The sequence below is a fragment of the Sturnira hondurensis genome, unplaced genomic scaffold, assembly GCF_014824575.4.
Source record: "Sturnira hondurensis isolate 20B ecotype Veracruz unplaced genomic scaffold, ASM1482457v3 Scaffold0007797, whole genome shotgun sequence".
Lineage (NCBI taxonomy): Eukaryota > Metazoa > Chordata > Mammalia > Chiroptera > Phyllostomidae > Sturnira > Sturnira hondurensis.
Window position 1 is genome coordinate 187,070 of NW_028080428.1, and position 20,567 is coordinate 207,636.

The following is a 20,567-nucleotide window of genomic DNA, read 5'->3' on the forward strand; positions in this document are numbered from 1 at the left end:
CCCCGGAGGCGCCCAGCTGAGCCCCACAAAAGGACTGGGAGGTGACTTTGCTTTTGGTTTATTGCCCCTCAGCAGGCAGCGGGAGTCAGGGCCCAGGCTGGGGCTGCCCGGCTCAGCCAGCGGGTCTCTACAGTGTGTGCAGGGTTGCCGTTCGCCCCCTCCAGGGAAATGCGCGATCGGGAATGTCTCTAAGTCAAGGAAAAGTCGGCCCCTGGTCCTGAGGGGTCGAGTGGAGCGGGGCCGTCCTGCAGGGTTGATGGGTTCCGTCCCGCAGCGGTCAGACGTCAAGAGAGGAGGCTGGAGACAGAGAAGGGGTTCGAGAGGGCGTGGCAGGCGCCAGTCCCGAGCCCCCGGCGCCCAGCACTCGCCACTGGAAGATGCTGGCGTCCTTGCCGCCCAGAGAGATGAGGTGCGAGTCATCGTGGGTGAACCGGACGCTGGTCACGTGGCTGCCATGGCCACCGTACACGAGGCTCGGTGCCTGGGTTGCGGGGAAGGTGGAGTTGCGGAGGATGCTGCGCCCCCGCCCAGCCACTCCCGCCCCACCCCACCCCCCAGGTCCCAGGAGGCCTCACCTTGGCGCGAGCGCACGGATATTGGAAGAGGTGCACTTTGCAGAAGTCATCGGCCACGGCCACCACGCGTTCGTTGTGGGAGCGGCACAGGGAGTTGATGTCGGTGCCATCCGAGCCGTCTGGCCACACGCCTAACACAGCGGCTGGTCTCAGCCCGGCCTCCTCCCCGCCTCCTCCCACAACCCACAACCCAGAGCTTCACCGTTTCTAGCGCTCTGTTAGCCGCGGCCACCCACCAGCCACGTTCCAGGCAATCCTTCCCAGGGAGGGCCGCGGGCCTGAGAGGCCTTCCTGGGCTGGACCTGCCGGTTTCTTGATGCCACGCATTCCAGGCCCAGGGCAGGCTCACTTTGCCCCCTACCCCTTCCTCAGGATTCCACACCCCTGGACCCCTGCTCACCATAGACATGGAAGCCCAGCACGCAGGTGTAGGTGGCCCATTCCCGGTCTCGGCTCTCATAGCGATTCCTCAGCAGCTTGCAACCTCCAGCCACATCCCCTGGGGAAAAGAAGCCCACCCAGCTCAACCCTCTCCCAGCCCTGAGTGGAGAAGATGCTGGGAATGTAGCTTGCAGTCCTCAGCCACATCCCCCAGGAAGAGGTAGCCCACTCAGCTCAGCCCTCACCCTGCCCTCTTTGGGGAAGATACCAGGAAGGCCAGGAAGCCGGGGTGTGTGATCTGGTCACCACTGTGGCCCTCAGCCCAGGGCAAAACCCAGCCCCATGTGCTTCCTGAGTTCCCCTTGAAGTTCTGCTAAGAGCTTCTCATCAGTTCCTTCTCCCTAGACAAGGCAATCACTCCCACACTGGCCCTGAGAAACTTTTCCTAAACAATCTTTTCTTAGTGTTTTTTCAACTTGCTCAAATCCTCATGGGAATGAGACGTGGCCTAAAACCGAATGTGGTTTTTTTCCCAAATCACAAAATTTCTCCCATGTGTAAGTCCGACTCTGACCCCTCTCCACCTCTCCCCCAAACAGTTCCTCCTGGAGCCCCCCACGTACCCTCCTACAGCACTCCCACCCAGGAGCCTCCACATGCACAAACAGAACCCACCCCAAGTACCCTCTCCCCATGCCCACCCTTATTGCCACTCACAGTAAAGGATCTCATAGTCCCCAGAATTGGACATGATGAAGTTCCCATCCTTGGACCAGTCAAGGTGAGTAATAAAGCTGGAGTGACCCTGGGAGCAAGGGTCAAGACACTAAAAATGGAGCCCCCCTTTCCCATCCCCCAAGCCCCCTTAGTGCATTGGACCCTCTGAGAAGCTTATGTGCTGTGGCAATGCCCCACCCTTCAACCCAGCTTTCTTACCACACAGCGGCCAAAGCGGCTGGACTTGGCACCATCACTGGAAACGCTATAGATGTAGATCATGTTGTCATGGGAACCAATGGCCAGGTATATCCCATCTACAAAGACAGTCACTCAGAGAAGGAAGGGCCAGGGACAGGTCTGGGTCTGGGGTGGGGGTTGCTCCCACCTGGGCTGTACCGAACCACTGAGAGCTGTTCATTGCCATCAGTGATGTCAGACACGATCTCTCTGGTCTCTGTATCCAAAACCAGCCACCTGGAAGGGAGGGGTCGGAAAGGAGGTGTGAATATACCTGTCCTGGCAGCACATGGACAAGCTGGAGAGGCGAACATGCACAGAAAAGCTGTAAGGTAGTCAGTCCCCACCGCACTCATGCTGGGAAGTTGGGAAGGGGCTAAGGGCAGATAAAAGCCGAGGGGCTTCTGATGCCATCTGAGAAAAGACTATGGGACTGGGCTACAAGGGCCTTAGGTCTATAAACCTGCCACTTCTCTGTGTTAGTCTCCCCTCTGCCCCTCCCATCTCCAAGGCTCCTCTGTCCTGAGCTGCCACCTCCTGCGCTCCCAGGCGTGGTGGGGAGAGTGGCTGTGGGAGGGTGTGACGGCAGTTGCCGCAGGAGAGCAGGGGAAGCCTGGGCTGCAGGGAGAAGCACAGAGGAACAGGAAGGTGCAGCTGGGGCTCCTGAGCAGGCAGTAATCACGCTCCTTCACGCGCACGCACCAGCACACACCCCATTACCAGGAACCCTTCCCTCCTGCTTTCCCCTGACTGCCTCTCACCTCCCTGTGTTCAGTCCTACAGCCACAACTGCCCCACTGGGATGGAAGTCAGCACAGAGACCCGTCTCCTGGGAGGGGAGAGAAGATGAACTCAAGAAAACGCCTTTCTAGTGAGGGACCCAACACAGACACCTTGTCATCCTGGTAATGTCAGTACCACTTCCTCCCATTGGGGAGACAGGAAGAGGGGCAGTATACACCTGGGGTGCAGGCATGTGTCGCTAGAGCCTAAACAGGAGGTGATATTCCAAATATTTAACAACCGGAACGGAGGCTCCCAGCTGGGTTGGAGATTAACCACCAGTCGCTGGATCAAGGGAGTAAGGTACTGGAGGCATCAGCACAGAAGAATGGACCTTTCAGTAGCCATACCAGTACAAACTGGCTGCTTCTGGGAAGCAGAGGGAAGGGGATATTGGGGAAGTAGTGGTGGCCACAGGAGTCACGGTGGGTGTGGCACTGGGGATCCAAGGACTCAGGGCTCTACCTTGAGGTCGATGCTCCAGGCCAGCGCATGGCTCTCCCCGTCCCACAAGCAGAGCTGCCTGTCATGGCCACAGGTGAGGAAGCGGTTCTGGAAGGGATGTGTGCACAGCCCCCACAGCTCGTCCGTGTGGCCCTGCAGCAGAGCATGCACCGTCACCTCTGCCCCTCCCCAACGCTCTCCCCTCTCTCCTCCCGAGAGCCCTTGGACCCCCAACCTGGATCACAGGGGAGAAGCCCTGGGCCAGATCTCCTCTCAGCAGTGCATTCTTGGTGGTTCCCACCAGCAGCTCAGAGCCTGGCCCCTCGGCAATGGCCCGCACAGCCCCAAAGTGTTCGGGAATCTGCAAAGTGGGAGCAGAAAGTCAGGGGCCTGCCCTGACTGGCATGGCTCCATGGGTTGGGTGTTGCCCCACATGGTGAAAAGTCATCGGTTGGATTCATAGGTGGGGCACATGCCTCAGTTGCATGCCAGGTCCCCAGTTGGGGGCTTGTGAGGGGCAACCATCAATGTTCCTCTCCCTCTCCTTCTCCCTCCCTCCCCTCTCTCTAAAAATAAAGTTTTTTTAAAGAAAAGAAGGAAGTCGGGGCCCCAGTGGCATTCCTCTGTCCCCTCCCTCCTTCAGCCCCTGCCCAGCCCTCACCTCAGCCTCCTGGAGGGCCACCAAACCTGGCCCCCACTGTACCAGCCGGCGGTCCCGCCCGCCACCACTCAGCACAGTCCCATCCCTCCGGAGACACAGGGCAAAGATGGAACCTTCATGAGCACGGGCCTGGGCCACAATCCCATAGGTCTCTGTTGGCAAAGTCCTGCATAGGTCAGGCTCCTGGGGTGCAGGGAAGTGGGGAACGGAGCAGTCTAAGGCCGTCACACTAAAGTAATAGCTCCCAGGCGTTGAGCCTACTGACTACCATTTCTGATCCTCGGCTCTTATTCTCCCCAGATTACAGACTGGACAACTGAGATTCAAAGAAGCGAGGTAACTTCCTAAAGGCCAATTAGTGGCAACATTGGGATTTGAACCCAGGATCTGGCAGACCCCAAAGCCCCAGCCCTTTATTCTCTGCCACCCTCCACCTTTGGAGATGGGCCCACAGAGAACTGTCAACCCCCATGGACCCTCTAGGGTACCAGACTTCCCAGATCCCACCCTCCGCTGCATACCTTTGGCCCCGCCCCTGCCTGGGGTCTTGGAATCTGACAGGCTCCGCCCCCAGGTGAGAATGTTCCCCTCTGAGTCCCCAGTAAGAATGTCTCCATCCGGGAGGAACACAAAGCAAGGGATAAACTTGGGTTTCTTGTATTTCTAGGGGAGAGAAGAGGTCAAAAGATAGGGCAAAGCCCTGGCTGGTGTAGCTCAGTGGATTGAGCAGAGGCCTTCGAACCAGAGGGTCGCGGTTCAATTGCCAGTCAGGGCACATGTCTGGGTTGCAGGCCAGGTTCCCTGCAGGCCAGTTCCCAGCAGGGGACACAGAGAAGGCAACCATACATTGATGTTTCTCTCCCTCTCTCCTTCCCCTCTAAAGATAAATAAACAAATAAAATCTTTTTCAAAATTCAGTTTAAAAGATAGAGCAAAAACCAAAAGTCCCAGGACAGTGGGGAGTTGAGTAGCGTTAGGGTCTGCAGCCCTCAGACCGATATTTCCATCTGCGCTCTGCCCTCCCGCCACCACCCTGTCCCCATCCACACTCACCCCAAAGACACCCTGTTTCCGGGTGAGGGCCCCATTCCCAGGAACCCCTACTCCACCACTCCAGTTCCAGAAGTGGACATGGGATTTCCCACTGGTGACAATGCAGCTGCTGTCACGAGGGCTGAAGCCAACAGCCAGGACTGAGTCGTTTGTGCTCTGAAGGGAAGACACTAGGTTCAGCCACCCCAAGCTCTGAGTGCCCTCGCTCCACTTGGCTCTCCTCATCTGCACCCTGACAGTCGGTCTGCAGAAGTCTAGAAACCCCAGGGTGCCCTTCCTTCCAGACCAGGGTCCCCTAAGAGCGCTACTCCTTGTCACTCATGGTTAGTCACCCAATTGCCTAACACTATCTCCTGTGAGCTCAGAACTTCTATAGTCCCCATTTCACAGCCTTGGAGAGGCCAGAAGGCCTGCCCCAGGTGACCCAGCCAGAGAGGAAGTGGATTATGGGTAAGCCTGGACTCTCTGCACCCCCACCACTCTGGCCCTGCAGGCCACCCAGACTCCTGACCTTGATCTCAGCCAGCTTCGCGCCCCGACTGCAGTCCCACACGGACAGCATGTGCTCATTGGAGTCGTCCACCACGCACAGAAAAGCGCCCTGGTCCTGCGGATGGCACGCATTGCAGGGGCTGGGTTAGGGCTATTGTCCTGGGAGTCCGTGCTCATTAAGCAAGGGACATGTCACAGGTTGGGAGGGAAGTGGACACATGTCCCTCTCTCAGGAGAACCGCTGGGGAGGAGTTCAGGAGGGCCAGTCTGAGGCTTCCCAGTGGAGTGCGGGGGCGGGGGGGGGTTGTCCAGAGGCTTTGGGGCCAGCTCACCACAACGGAGAAGGCCAAGGCCCCCACGCCCCGCTCAAAGGCCCCCAGGCCGACCTCCTGCAGCTTCAGCAGTGTCTCCGAGTCCCAGACGTGGACCACGGGCTGCAAGGGCTAGAACGAGAGAGTGGGCGGGGATGTGAAGGACAGCTGGGCAGAATCCCATCCTGCCTGCCTGCGTTGGTTCTGCCCTTACCTTCCCATCTTTATCCACTCCAGCTGTCTGTCCTGAGGCTACGCGAACACCATCGGGGTGAACGGCCAGGCTAAGTGGGGGAGAAGACACTCTGAGGGAGGGGGCGCGTCACTCGAGACCACCCAGGACACCTCTGTGCTTGCAGAGCAGCAAGACAACTCCTCTCTCCTGCTCCTCCACACCTGCCAACCCCCCCTTTCCTGCCAAGCCCATGGACCCCAGGCCCAGAGCTCCCCACTCCCCGGCCCCAGGACCCTCACCATCGAACGCAGTCCGTGTGCCCCCGGTAATGTCTCTGGCCGCCACCTCCAGGACCCCCTGGGCCTCCCCCAGGCCGGTACAGCACCACCACACAGGCGATAAAGTAGACCACCTCCCCAGAACGCAGCACAAACAGATTAGAACGGGAGTCACGACCCCTGTACCCATAGCTGGAGCAGGGATCATGGTCAAGGAAAGGGTCAGATCAAGGGCGGGATGAAGAAGAAAGGAGGACAGAGCTTCTGGCTGGCAGGGCCGTTGGCGGAGGATAGCAAGGGAGGATTCGGAGTCTCCTGTCCCTGCGGACCCAGGAAGAAACCATAAAGAAGAAGGCAGGGGCATCCCAAGATGGGAAAAATGGTTCCCGTAGGCTGGGAGGGGCAGGATACACCCAGTCAAGGCTGAGGGTCTCCGGGGGTGGGCCGCTGGGCAGCTCCTCAAGGCTGCGGATGCCAGATGGGATGTACATGGTAATTGGGCGGCCGCGAAGGAACATCTTCACTGAGATGCCTTCTACAGAGAAAAGGGGGGGGGCGCACGTCAACCACCGCCCTGTAGTCTCCCTCCAGGAAAGCCAGAGCAGAACCCTACCCACCAGACCTGACGGGTACCCCCAAAGTAGATCCTGGGGCTCTAGCCCAAATCCTAACTCTTTCATCCAAATTCTTCCAGATGCTTCTGTACTTACCTAAATTGTAATTGCTCCTCCGAGATCCAGGACCCCCAGGGCTGGAGAGGGGGTCTTTCCCCCCACGGCTGTTGGGAAGAGAAAAAGGCATCAGGATTGGGGTCAGGTCCCAAGACCTAAAAGTGGGGGGACAGAGCACAAGAAGGGAGGCTGCTGCAGCGACCACGGTCACTGGTTGGCATTCTGGGCACTTAGGGCCCTAGAGCAGGTGGGGACTTCCAGCTCCAGTTAAGAAATGAGGAGAGGGGGCTAAAAGGCTGAGCACCCAAAGGCCCAAAGCGGGGTGACGGAGAGGAGCCCCTTCCTCCAGACCAGCGGGTCTCTGGCTATGGACCTTTCCATTCCCCCACCTACAAAATGGGACCAAAGTGACCCTGGAAGGCACGCCAGCCCCGCCTTTCAGAGATCGAGGAGGTGAACAAGAAAAGCCCTGATCTCTCCAGAGGAAAGCAAGCATCCCACAGGTCACTGTCACCAGATGACAATAAGGTGCTACTATCTCTCCAGAGAATACAGGAGAGACGGAGGATAGGGCTGGAATGAACACACAGCTGTCCCGGGGCCTTTGCACACTCTGAGACAACCATGTTCAGCCACTAGGATTTCCCTTTTCTCTCTAAAAGTAAAACCTGGTAAATGGGAGAAGGAGGGGGCAACTGAAACTCTGAGAACAACCATCCACGGAAATCACAGAGGCTTTTGGAAAAGCCTCTTGGAATCCCAGGAGGCGTATTACCAGACAGTGGAAAGGGCAGGGGAAGTAAGTCCGGAAGAGTTAAGTTCAAATCCTGCCTCTAGCTGTGTGACCCCAGGCAAATGACTTACCCTCTCTGAGCCTGCTTCCTCACCTGGACAATGAACAGCATGACACCACCTACCCCCCAAGGATGTCGTGGGACTGAATGAGATGGAGGAGGTCGAGGATTTAGCACAGTGCCCGGTACACAGCAGGCGCCCCAGGAGTGCTTGTTCCTTTCTTCCTGTTGGGCAATGAGGTCCCCCCACCCCACCGAGGGAAGCGAGTGAGGGATGAGGAAAGTCAAGAGCCTGAGCCTGGGGTGGGGCAGGTTGGGGGAGCCTCGCCCACCTCTCTGTGCTCCCTGACCGCAATAACAGGTTGGCCGAGGAAGCTGCCTTGCGGGAGAGTTTCTGGCGAGGCCGCTCGGAGGGGGATGAGGAGGAATTTCTCCGCACCCTGATGGGAGCATAGTGTGCAGGTGAGGGTCACCGCCCTGCTGGCACTCCCGGGCCTCCCACCCCTCCCAGCCTCCGCCACAGGACACTCACGAGTCAGCGTGCTGTGGGGTCTGTACAAGCCTGAGAATACTCGGGGAGCCGATGCCCCCAGGGGAGCCAGTGCCGCTGCTGCTGCTGCCCCCTCCTTCAGACTGGGTCCCGCTAGGCTCTTCGCTGCTCCCCTGAGGGGCTGGTGGCCCGTTGCTCAGGCCAGGGGGTCCGGGAGAAGGCTCCATCTCCGACTCTGTCTCCGTCTGGGTGCCTCGGCTCACCACGGAGGGGCTGGACGAGGGTGGCAGTCCCGGTGGGGCTGCGGGGCTGCTGAGGGGACAGTGAATCAACCCGATGCCCTTTGAGGTGCCGAGGAGGAGGAGGAGAGGGTGTGACAACATGCAAACCTGTCCCTCGTAGGAGCTATCCTGCCCGAGTCCTGCAGGGAGGTGGGGGGCGCCTGCAGCCGAAGCAGGCGAAGGGCTTCTGCCAGGGCCGCCTTCACCAGCTCCATCTCCTTCTCCTGCACCTGAAGCCGTCGGCTCAGGGACTGCAGGGCCTCCTGAGCAGGGCCCTCGCCTGGGAAAGGGGCAAGGAGCACTCAGAATATACCACCACCTGAGGAGTGAGTCGAGGCGATTCTTTCTGCCCCCCACATTGCATCTGTCCAATAGGACTGCCCCCTGAAAGCAGCCCCAGGCTTGAAGGCTGGCTCGGAGGGGAGGAGACACGGATCAAGGGCCTCCTTCTGGCAGGACAGGCAAAGAAGCAGGCAAAGAAGCTGGCAAAGCTCCCTTCCCGCTGCCGTCCCAGCCTCCGCAAAGGCAGGGTGTACCATGGAGTACTCGGGGGGGGGAATATGGAGGGCTGCCAAGGGGCGTGGGACCCGCAGCGGGAGTCGCAGTGCCGGTGAGGGACAGCAGGGCCCACCCCACAACAAGCTCAGGTGTCGAGGAAAGCGCAGAATCTGAGCAGGCAGCACGGGGACAGAATGGGGGACACAAGAGTACAATCATTCTGGGGACTCAGAGGACCAGGAAAAGAAACCTTGAACGATAAGAACGGGCACCAGTGGAGACAGAACCACAGGAAAGGTCCCAGGGCAACGGTGGGGGTCGGAAGTAGAAAGACCCAAAATACTAGCAGAAGAGGCCCAGAGTAACACAGGAGACATGGAAACATCGAGGTGCCCTGAGAACATGGGGTGGGGGTGGGGGTAGGACGAGGTCGGGTAAGACCAAAATGACAGCAGTAGGACCCAAGTAACTAGGGAGAGCGACCTGAGGAACAGTGGAGGATGCTCAGAGCCCCTGGGTCCGTGGAGCACGCGGGGACGCCACTGGACGGCCGTCGGGCACTAGCAGCGCCTGACCCACCGGCTGGGCGCTCCGGGAAGGGGCACGCCGCCCGCCCCCGCCCCGTACTCACCGGGTCCCCCAGCCCCGTCCATCCTGCCCCCGGCTTGCTCCGAGCGGCAGCGGCGGAGGAGGCGTCTAAGCCGCGGGGACCATGGCCAGGGAGAAGGGAAGGGGAAGCACCCCGGGCACGCGCGCAAAGGTGCCGTGCCACCCCCCGGGGGCGCTGTCGGGCTCGGGGGAAGGTCCTGGAAGGGGCGGGGGATGCAGCCTTCGGGGCCCGCTGGGGCCTCGGACTCTCCCGGGGCCAATCTCGGCTCCCGGGGGTGGGTTGGCGGGGCCGTCCCGGGCCCCAGCGCCGCAGCACAAACAGGCGCCGGACGCGGAGCCGCCAGGAAGCGCGGGAGGGGGGGGCGGGACAAGGGGGGGCCGGGCAGCCTGGTAACCCCTCCCTGTCCGGGCCCGCGGCTCAGCACGGGGCGGGGCCAACCCGCTGACCCCCTGGCCCTAGCCCGGCCTCCGCCCTCCGGGCCCTTTCGGGATCTTCGCCCCCGGACTCCCTGGGGACACCGGAGGGAGCCCGGGCCTTCAGGTCTCTGTCTCCCCGCCCCAGTCCCTAGCCCCTCGGGGCCGAGCCGACCAGCCCCACCCCTCTTCCGGGAGGGGCCCGGGGGCGGGACTTCTCCTAAGGGGCAAGGCCAAGGCATCCCGAATTGGGGCAGGCAAGGGATAGGGCTGCGGGTTATTAGACTGGGGTGGGAGGATTCCCAGGGTATTGGGGTCAGGATGGCATTAGCCAAGCTCAAGCCGGCCTGGGCTGACTCAGCGTCCTGCCCCGGCCAGCCGGTCCCTGACAACCCTGCTCTTCCCTGGGCAGAGATGGGAGATGGCGCCGGTGCTGCCCCTGGTGCTGCCGCTCCAGCCCCGAATCCGTCTGGCGCAGGGGCTCTGGCTCCTCTCCTGGCTACTGGCGCTGGCTGGCGGCCTCACTCTCCTGTGTAGCGGGCACCTCCTGGTCCAGCTTTGGCACTTTCGCACTTTCTTGGCTCCCTCCTGCCCGTTCTCTGCCCTGCCTCAGGTTGCCCTGGCAGCTGGTGCGGTGGCTCTGGGCACCGGACTGGGGGGTGCAGGAGCCAGCAGGGCCAGTCTGGATGCAGCTCAATACCCTCCCTGGCGGAGGGTCCTCGGCCCGCTGCTGGTGGCTGGTACTGCTGGGGGTGGAGGGCTCCTGGTCCTCACCCTGGCACTAGCCCTGGCTTTACCTGGGAGTCTGGACGCAGGGCTGGAGGAAGGCCTGGGAGCTGCCATGGCTCACTACAAGGACACAGAGGTGCCAGGACACTGTCATGCCAAACGGCTGATGGATGAGCTGCAGCTGAGGCACCACTGCTGTGGGCGCCACGGGTACAAGGATTGGTTTGGGGTCCAGTGGGTCAGCAGCCGTTACCTGGATCCCAATGACCAGGACATAGTTGAGTGAGTGACTCCCTTCTCTCCTCTCCACCTTCCTCCTCCTCCTCCTTCATCCCTTAAAACCCCCATCTCACCCAGACACGCAATAAATAGGGCACAGTGATTGAGAGAATGGGTTACAGCTCAACCATTTTTGGCTCTGTGACCCAGGGCATGTTACCAAACTCCTCTGGGCCCTTTCCTCATCTGTAGCATGGAGATGATAGCAGCACCTACCTTACAGAGTTGCTGTGAAGACAAATGCGTTGTGCATGCCCGACACAGAGCAAAGCAGTCAGTAAATGTTTTACTCTCACTTTTCCCTTCTCAACTCCTGTGCCTCAAAGCTTCTCCCTGAGGCCTCTATCTCCAGACCCCCTGACACCCCCGCCCCTCCCTTTGCAGCCGGATCCAGAGCAATGTGGAAGGCCTATACCTGGTGGATGGAGTCCCTTTTTCCTGCTGCAACCCCCACTCACCCAGGCCTTGCCTGCAAACCCGGCTTTCAGACCCCCACGCCCACCCCCTCTTCGATCCTCGTCAGCCCAACCTCAACCTCTGGGCCCAAGGCTGCCACGGGGTGCTGCTGGGGCAACTGCAGGGGTTGGCGAGCACACTGGGCAGCACGCTGGCTGTCACCTTCCTGCTGCAGGTGAGTCAGCAAGGTGGCTGAGGCCTCCCTCCATCTGGGCCTCTAACTCTGGGGCCCCAGTGAATGCTGACCCTCACTGACCTCTTTCCCCTTTCTTTCCCCAGACTCTGGTGCTCCTGGGCCTGCGGTACCTGCAGACTGCACTGGAGGGGCTTGGAGGGGTCATCGATGGGGAAGGAGAGGCCCAGGGCTACCTCCTTCCTGGTGGGCTGAGGGACATGCTGAAGGCAGCATGGCTGCAGGGAGTGGCCACCCACAGGCCAGCACCTGAGGAGGCCCCTCCAGAAGAGGCACCTTCTAAGGAGGATCTACCTGAGGCCTAGTGGCCTGGAGCTTGGGGCAGCAACTGGGGGAGGTCGGGGAAGGGGTGGACAAGACTGGAGACCTCACGACTCTTTTACCAAGGCCCCAGGTGGGGCAGGGGGTGGTCCCTGGGATGAGAGGGGTTAAGAATAATCAGTGAGCTGACTGAGGAGAAACGAAGGGTCCTAGGGCCTAGCCCCTGTGGCCAGACCACCCAGAAACAGAAAATAGGGTGACGGGAAAGTGACACGGGAAGGGCTGGAGACTGCTTCTGGTGCAGACACAATAAAGCTTTTGGACTGAAGCCTCTGATCTTTCTCTTCAAGGGGACGGGGGCCCTGAGAGAAGTGATTTCTGCCTGAGACAGAAGCCCGGGCACCAGGGTTTTGACCCTGGTAAGAATCAGAATGCAAGAGCCAGACTTGCGAGATGAGGAAAAAACAGAGGCCCCTCCAGGTTGAGTTTTTTTATTCTGTGGAGGTAGGAAGGGGTTAGCATGCTCAGGCGGGGAGGGTCCAGCCCAGCTCCTCCAGCCCCCCAGTGCATGCCCAGCCCCAATAAGTTACCCAGTTACTCAGCTACCCTCCCTCCTGAGTCTGTCTGTCCGTTTGCTCCGCCCCAGACAGGGCCAACCAGGCTCAATACAAGGGCTGCTTGTCCCCAGCTTGTGGGCAGTGCCACATGGCAGGGTGAGGGAGGGGGAAAGCAGCTGGGCCACGCCCTAGGGCTGCAATGGCAGAGAGACAGAGCCACCCTGGCTCTGAGGGGTCAGGACTTGGAAAACCACATCCTGGGCAGGCCCACAGGTCTGTGCCTGATGAGGCTGTAGTCGGGGCGGGATGTCCGTCACACCTCCACGGCTGGGTCTGAGCCTCGGCCCTGCCGCTGCAGCTGCTCCTCCTGCTTCATCTTGGGCTTCTCTGTTCGCGTATGCCACACCAGAACCTGTCCCAGGAGGGCTTCCGTTAGAGCCAGGCCCAGCCACGGCCAGGACTCTGGGGCCCTCAGTGAGGCCTCTGCACACGCAGTGTTGCTGCCAAGTGTGAAGGGCAGGCTGGAGAGAAAGCCTGTGTGCCTCCAAAATGGGGCCGTCACCCCTTCGCCTCTCTGTGCCACACAGGTGCCCGGGATTCTGGGAGACAGGGTGGCAGGACACCACTTTTCCTGCTGGCTCCCAGCTTCCCCTTCAGTGGAGTAGGCAAGGTTGTAGCTGAGTCCTGGAGGGTCCTTCCTGGTTCGAACACCCGTCCTTCGATGCCCCTCCCCAGGGCCTCCCTCCACTTCTCCCATCACCTGCCCACCCCAGAGCTACGTGACCCACCTCCATCCCCTTACCCGAGTGCAGTTGGCCGCCCGTGGCTCCAGGTCCTTGGGATCCACGAGGTGGCTCAGGAGACTGCTCTCTAGATGGCCCCGAGGAGCCGTTGCATCAAACTGGGCATTGGGCTTAGCCAACAGCAAGGGCAGGGCGACCGCAAATCCCGCCATATCCATCGGGAAGGGCCGGGTGGGCTCCCATGCCGTGTGGAAGCCCACGACCCGGCCATCCTGTACCCGAGGGCCCTCGAATCGCAGGCCGCCCACCAGCCCCACAGGCCACACTGAGACACCACGGGTCCAGCGCATCTAACAGAGGTCAGGAGACAAGAAAAAGACAGGGGGTGGTCCAGGGGCAGGGGAGCAGCACGAAGGACCACTTGGGTCACTCTCCTCCATGTTCCCTTCGCCTCACCCAACAGCCTAGAGCAAAGATGGTAACCAAGGCAACAGAGGAAGCTGGGCTACCCAGCCTCTTTTCCAGCCCCATCCCAGAGCTCACCTCCTCAAAGAGTTCCCGGCTGTAGGTGTTGTCATCATCGGCAAAGTACACAACTCCCCGGGTCCCTGGGGGAGGCGGGTCCTTCTCGCCCCCTACTGCGCCCCTTCCACTCCGGAGCCAGTCCAGAGCCCTGTTCCGTTGCTCTACACCACGGGGACGAACCCAGCCTGGTTCGCCCTCCCGGAGTCGTTGGGCCTTGGGAGTAAGGACCGCCAGGTGTGTGAAGAGGAGGCCAGAGGCAGCCAGCAGCCCCGAGACCAATGGGGTAGGGCCCTCAGCATCCTCCACCAGCAGCCAATGCAGCCGGGGCACCAGACTCAGAGTCTGGGACAGCCGCACCAGCTCTGCCTTCTGCACCAGCCTGCGGGGGGAAGATGCAGCAGGAGGGAAAGGGGTGGACACCATCGGCCCACTCCAGCTAGCAGACACAGCTTCTTCTGAACCCCTTCCGGCATCGCCACGGCCTTTCCCCAACTCCCTTTCTCGCCCGTCAACCTCACACTGACACTCACCTGCCCTGTTCTTCCAGTCACGTCTGTCACCCACCTCAACCCCAACCCTGTGGGGGACTATAAGCGAAGGGTCCAGCCTTTGGAACCAGACAGATCTGGGTTCGAAGGCCAGGTTTCTAATTAGGTGAGACATACGGGAAAATGACTCCCTCTCCCCAAGTCTGTTTCCTGGGCTGCAAAGTGGGAATAGCAGTGCTCTAAAACAATGCCCTTTTAAAGGTTACATGATGATTTTCTAACACACTGGTAGGACCGGCTTCCTTTCCTTCTGTGCTTGGGTTTCCAGGCGGGGGAAGTTAGAGGAGCCCCTTGACTCACTCCCCTGCAGGGGAGGATGATTAGCGTTTGGACAGAGTACTGGGAAGTGTGGCCCAGCCTCCTCTAGGCTGCTCTAGCATTCAGACTGCCCTGCCTACCTGCCACAGGCTGGTGGGGTGGGGGGGTGGGGGGGACAGGGTCTGGAGTGGCCTGAGCCTAGAGGGCTCAGCCACCTGATTCCAGGGAGCAACTAGCAGGTCCTTCGGCTGCACATCCAGAACCACAGTTCCCCACTTGGGTTTAATATGAGTAATAAGGCTACATTTCAATTTTTTTTAAAGTAAGGCACTTCGTTAGCACAACACCTGGTAAGAGTAAGCACACTGAAAATAATAGTGTAACTATTTCTAGACCAAGCCCTTTTCTACCTCAAGTTAGATAGGGGTTCTCAAACTTTCTCACCAAAGGATCCTTAACGACAGAGTGAACTCATTGGCAAGCTTCAAATTTCCTTGCAAGTTCATTACCTTAAAATTAGTCAGAAATTTTGCATTTTACTTCATAGTACACCCCTGTTTCTTTTCCTGGAAAATAACCATTTCCCCCGCAAATCTCTGAGTAAAGATGCGGTTCATTCATCCTGTCGTTTGCCATGTCCGAGTCTGAGGAACATTTCCTGGCCCAGTGCCCCCCCCAAATCCTCCACATCAACCCCAACCTCTTGGTCCATGCGGGCCTGTTGGGTGCACCAGAGCCCATACCTGGCATAGGTGGGGGTAACAACATAGATAGTAGGCAGGGCCTCAGGCTCAGGGGGCTGGGCAGGGGCAGGGACTGGCCGATGGAGGTCAGCTTGCAGCTGGGAAATCCTCAGATCCTTCTGCCGAAGCTGCTCTGCTGCTGCCCGCAAGGGAGGGAGGCAGTCACATGGCTGGCCTGGTCCCAGGAAGCAGGGATGGGAGCAGAGAATCACAGCATGTTCAGCATCCCAAAGGGTCACAATCTCATACAATCTAGCCAGGGCATGAATCTCCTCACAAGCCCTCTAACAGCCGTCTCTACACCTCTGGTGGTGGGCGACTCACTGGCTCGATTTTGAGCCCCTCTCCAATTTCAACAAATTTCATCTGTGACAATTTTCATTTGGACATTGAGCTGATTATCTGCCTCCATCCTTTCTATCTGGTGGTTCTAACTGTGCTTTCTGGAGCCATAAAGAACAAGCCTCTCTCCCTAAAACAGTCTTTCAAATACCCGAGGATCATGCAGTGGTCCTGTCTGGCAACCCCAGCATAAGAGGCAGAGTTCAATCTGTTCCCTTGGCTGTGCGACCAAAGACTCATTAAACTTATCAATTCCATTATTGGGTAAATATTTATTGAATACTCTTCCTGGGGATGCATCAGGAAGGAAAGCAGTTATGACCCCTGTTCTTGTGGCGCTTTCACTTCAGTGGAGGGCGCAGTCACTAAGCAAAGAACATTACAAATTGTGCTAAGGACGAAGAAGGATGCCAAGAGCATAGAGAATAAAAAAGAACCCAGGGAAAGAAGCGTTCCTCTAGCCAAAGTGGTCAGGGAAGGCTTCTCTGAAGTGGTCACATCTGAGTTGAGACCTGAAGGATGAAAAAGCGACAGCAGGAAAGACCTGGGAGAAAGGCACCGCAGGCAGAGGGAACAAGCTAAGAGCTTGAAAGAGCAATGAGCGTGCGGTTTTCGAGAAACTGTCACGAAGCCAGCGTGGCCGGAGCAGAGCGAGCGAGAGGGCTGGGAAAGTGGGTTAGAGAGGCAGACGGCGGCAGGATCCTGCGGGGCCCTGCACGCCCTGGGAAGGAGTCTGGATTTCACCCGAGGTGCGGCGGGAAGCCGCGGTGCGCTCCAGAGAAGGGTGCTCGCCTCGCAGCCGCAGAGGGCTGTTGGAAGGCCGAGCCGGATGAATGGTGTCTGCATTGGGGTTCGTCCCCAGAGCGGGCAGTACGGCGGCGGGCGCCTGCGGGCAGGCCCGCCGCACCCCCGCCCCGCCCCGCTCACCGAGCTGCACCAGCGCGTAGAGGAGGCCGGCGATCGACACCAGGAAGTAGGCGAGAAACACGTTCTTCAGCTTCAGCTTCATGGCCGTGCCGCCGCCGGCGTCCAGGCAGGCGGGGTCCCGCGGGGACAAGAGATCCCCGCCCCCCACCGGACAGCCTGCAGGCCCCGCCCCTGCAGCGTCCCCGCCCCTTGCCCCGCCTTCCTCACGCTCTTCTAGACCAGCTCCGGGGAGCTGGGGCTGGCGAGCCCGCCGGGGCCAACATCAAGTCTGTATGCAACACCAGCCCCTGCCCCGGTTAATTTCCGGTCTCATCACCTAGTTCTGGGAACCGCGGGAGTGAGTGACGTCACATCCGGCGTGTCCAGCGTGCCGGGCCGGCAGTCAAAAGCCCGGTGTGAACACGTGGGAGCGACTTTGAGACCTTCCCCTTGAACTCCAGTCGTTGTGCCCAGGTTTTCTCCTTACATGCGTTCATCCATCCGTCAGGCACAGCACCCAGTAACCAGAGCTCAGTAAATACTTGTTACACGAATGGGGGAGATCTAGGGCCTGTCAAGCGCCACGCCTGGGCTCTAGGTCTGTCACGTATAATCCTCATTAAAATCCTAGGCGATAGATGGTATTGCCCTGTTTTACACCTAACCAAGGTTGACAGAAGTTATGCAGTTGCCATGGTGCAATTTTCTACATCCCTTCCGGATTGACTCCAGGTATCCTCTGACCTACATTTCTTAGATGACAATGAGGGCCCATGAGAGATGAGGTGCCAAGGCCCTGGGCTGTCTCCCAGATTGTTGATTGAAGTATTTCCTGCCCTTCCACCCCACCCCCACCCCCGGTGGTGCACCGAGGTTGTGGATTTGATCCCTGGGGCAGGTAGTACAAGCACCAACCAATGCATGCATAAATAAGTGGAACAACAAATCAAAGTTTCTCTCTCTCTCTCTCCCTCTCCCATAAAAAAATATTTTTTAAAGAAATATTTCCTGAGCTGAGGAATTCCATGAACACACCCCCTAACTGCTGAGAAGAGGCAGAGTTTTGCCACAACAAAATATGCCTTTTGGGGATATTTTTAAAAGATTTTATTTATTTTTAGAGAGAGGGGAAGGGAGAGAGGAAGAGCAGGAGAGAAACATTGATGTGTGGTTGCCTCTCATGAACCCCGTACTGGGGACCTGGCCTGCAATCCAGATATGTGTCCTGACTGGGAATGGAACCAGTGACCCTTTGGTTCCCAGTCCAGTGTTCAATCCACTGAGCCATACCAGCCAGGACTGGGATATTATTTTAAGCTGGTTATTTTTAACCTTTTTTAAAATTTTATTTATTTATTTATTTATCTTTAGAGGGGAAGGAGAGAGGGAGAGGGACATCAATGTATGGTTGCCTTTTGTGCGTCCCCTGCTGGGAGCTGGCCTTCAGGGAACTGGCCTGCAACCCAGGCATGTGCCCTGACTGGGAATCGAACCGCGATCCTCTGGTTCATGGTTATTTTTAACTTTAAACAAATTTTTATTACACAAAAGTCACATAATTGGGTATTTCTATACTTTGTACGCAATTATTCTTACTCTCCTCAGGCAGGTTCTTCTTTAAAAAAAAAAAGATGTTAGTTTTAGAGAGAGGGTAAGGGAGGAGAAAGACAGGGAGAGAAATATTGACGTGAGAGAAAAACATTGATTGGTTGCCTCTTGCCCACACCCTGACGGGGACCAACCCAGGCTTGCACCCTGATCGGGAATCCAACTGGTGACGTTACACTTTGTGGGATGACACCAACCAACTGAGCCAGAAAGGCTGCTTCTTCCCTTGTCATTGGGTGATGGCAAGAACTAAAGTCCTGACTCTAACAGCATAGTAGTAACAATGCCTCGGTGACTTCAGTTTAAAGCAGCACACGGGTACATGGCTCTTGCACTTTGTTATCAGGAATGTGTGAATGCGTTTTTACTGAAAAACAAATTATCTGTAGACATGGACAATGACAGCAATACACCATTGTGTTGTCAGCTGAAACCAGTGGCCGAGGGTTATAGTGATTTTCTTAAAACAGCAGCATCCTTTCTTTAGTCATTTCTTTCAACTGACTTCTCTGAAGTTAGAAACGAGGACTAAGCCTTGAGCTTCCACTCACAGTTCTCATTAATAATGGTAAAGCAGCCCTGGCTGGTGTGGCTCAATGGATTGAGTGCGGGCCTGTGAACCAAAGGATTGCAGTTCAATTCCTGGTCCGGGCACATGCCTGGGTTGCAGGCCAGTTCCCAGCAGGGAACACACCGGAAGCAACCATACACTGATATTTCTCTCCCTCTCTCCTTCCCTTCCCCTCTAAACATAAAATAAAATAAAATAAAATAAATAATGGTAAAGCATTATTCTAGGATTAAAACATGCCACCTTCCAGGAAAAAAAAGGAAAAAAAAAAAAGAACACGCCACCTCCCATACCACCTTCCATTCCACCCCTCCCGCCCATTCCAGGGTCTTTCTCTTCTTCGGGAATCGCTGCGACTGGGCCTCCTGCTGCTGCTCACAGGACGGCCACTCCAGCAGCACCCCACTAAGCAGCTCTTACAAACTCAGTTGGACCAGTGATTCCTTTTTACACCGTATCCAAAAAGCCTCCAAGCACAGTGTCATAATCAACTTCCAAGGAACTCTGCATAATCTTCTCAGCTATACACAAGAATCCCTCAACACCCGCGTTCTTAGCAATGGTCGTTGCAGAAATTTTGAGTGCTTTTTAAAATAATTTCTACACTGTTTCGATCTTCATTAGCTGGACTTAATGAGTCCAAAGCTGGCCTGCACGGAAGCAGGGCAAAACGCCCTCTCAGAACACTGCCTTCCTCCACAGCAGCTGGCAGAGTTTCGAGGGTATCTGCTAGTCTGCCTTTCTTTTCACTCACTTCAACATCACCTGTCCCACCAACCTTCGGCACAGCTGCTCCATCCGAGTTTTGCTAGACGTTCATTTACTTTTTCTTTTATATCCCCTGGTTCTGATATCTAACTGCTCCATGATTTTTACAATATATTTTATTAATTATGCCATTACAGTTGTTGATTTTTAATAGAGTGAGGAAATAGATTTATTTTGAGAGGCAGGAAGGGAGAAAAGAGAGGGAAACACTGATGTGAGAAACATCGTCAATCAGCTTCCTCCTACACACCCCCAACTGGGGACCTGGCCCACAACCCAGGCGTGTGCCCTGACTGGAAGTAGAACCTATGACCTTTCAGTTCGTGGGACAACACTCCAACCAACCGAGTCACACCAGCCAGGGCTCCATGCTCTCTTGAATACGGTTTTCAATTTGAGCTACTTGGCCAAGGCTCTAAGCTGGTTATTTTTAAGAGCCTACAACTCTAGTATATCGAGATGATGCTCTAACCAACTGAGCTACCCAGCCAGGGCTCTAACTGGTCTTTGTTAACAAATGACTCAAGAGCCTCCTACCCCGCCCCCCACCCCTCATCTGCCTACAGGAATTCAGAAAAACCTGCTCAAAAGAAAGGAACTATCACCTTAACATCAACAGAACTAAGTGTAACAAGCAGAGAGAAATCTAGCAAGTCTGTTAAGACACCCCTCTGCGTCCTTTTGTTTCTGGGTGGCCAGGCAGGAATGCCTTCACGTTTGCTCTCTCCTACTTGTGAATTGCCTACCTCCCCTTTGAAGTCCCTGCTGCTCTCTCCTTAGTTCAGAATGACATGTAAACCTTAAATGGCTGATTTGTCCTCCAGTCCCCTATTCTTAGGGAACCCCACATGTATACAACATAATAAATTTGGTTATTTCCTCCTAGTAATTTCATTCAATATTAGACCCGTCAGAAACTGGAAAATTATTTTTCCTCCCCACACTTTTCATGACCTACAGGTCATCCTAAGTATTCTTCCTCAAAGGAAAAAACTTTTCTTGCAAAATAAGATCTGTGGTCTACAAAGTGGAAAGAAACTATTTCCTGTCACTAAAACAGTGGGAAATGGTAAAAACTGCTTCTAGCTAAAGAGAAGCAGCCTTTTACAGGAGTCCACGTAGCCCTTTCTGTCCCAGAGTGACCCCATCAGTGCTGGTCATCACTATTAAAGTACTAGGCCTATTAAAATCTTGTAAACGTAAGAAAGGCCCA

The 20,567-nt window shown here is 57.0% G+C and overlaps 3 protein-coding genes across 5 annotated transcripts; 1 reads left to right on the forward strand and 2 right to left on the reverse strand.

Annotated features, from left to right (window-relative positions):
- Positions 1–42: 42 nt before the first annotated feature.
- Positions 43–10,132, reverse strand: EML3 (EMAP like 3). 3 transcript variants are annotated; one of them, XM_037052917.1, is made up of 22 exons: positions 9,476–10,132; positions 8,455–8,626; positions 8,108–8,374; positions 7,908–8,015; positions 6,821–6,888; positions 6,522–6,645; positions 6,132–6,302; positions 5,872–5,941; positions 5,679–5,789; positions 5,366–5,461; positions 4,855–5,010; positions 4,323–4,464; positions 3,802–3,953; positions 3,376–3,501; positions 3,162–3,293; positions 2,675–2,742; positions 2,062–2,150; positions 1,893–1,990; positions 1,674–1,761; positions 976–1,074; positions 576–706; positions 43–481 (listed from the first exon to the last, which is right to left on the reverse strand). In XM_037052917.1, the coding sequence occupies exons 1-22, from the start codon at positions 10,107–10,109 to the stop codon at positions 278–280; spliced, it is 3,306 nt and encodes a 1,101-aa protein (XP_036908812.1). In that variant the 5' UTR covers positions 10,110–10,132; the 3' UTR covers positions 43–277. The 3 variants fall into 3 exon arrangements, 2 of the variants coding, with proteins under 2 accessions (XP_036908812.1, XP_036908811.1); XM_037052916.1 differs by having other exon boundaries at positions 8,108–8,377; XR_005067454.1 differs by lacking the exon at positions 43–481 and having other exon boundaries at positions 614–706; positions 1,893–1,938; positions 8,108–8,377.
- Positions 10,133–10,192: 60 nt separating this feature from the next.
- Positions 10,193–12,113, forward strand: ROM1 (retinal outer segment membrane protein 1). Its single transcript, XM_037052921.1, has 3 exons — positions 10,193–10,878; positions 11,260–11,506; positions 11,611–12,113. The coding sequence occupies exons 1-3, from the start codon at positions 10,289–10,291 to the stop codon at positions 11,827–11,829; spliced, it is 1,056 nt and encodes a 351-aa protein (XP_036908816.1). The 5' UTR covers positions 10,193–10,288; the 3' UTR covers positions 11,830–12,113.
- Positions 12,114–12,260: 147 nt separating this feature from the next.
- On the reverse strand, positions 12,261–16,730 carry B3GAT3 (beta-1,3-glucuronyltransferase 3). Its single transcript, XM_037052922.1, has 5 exons — positions 16,429–16,730; positions 15,160–15,334; positions 13,629–13,989; positions 13,145–13,435; positions 12,261–12,754 (listed from the first exon to the last, which is right to left on the reverse strand). The coding sequence occupies exons 1-5, from the start codon at positions 16,508–16,510 to the stop codon at positions 12,656–12,658; spliced, it is 1,008 nt and encodes a 335-aa protein (XP_036908817.1). The 5' UTR covers positions 16,511–16,730; the 3' UTR covers positions 12,261–12,655.
- Between the last annotated feature and the right edge of the window lie 3,837 nt (positions 16,731–20,567).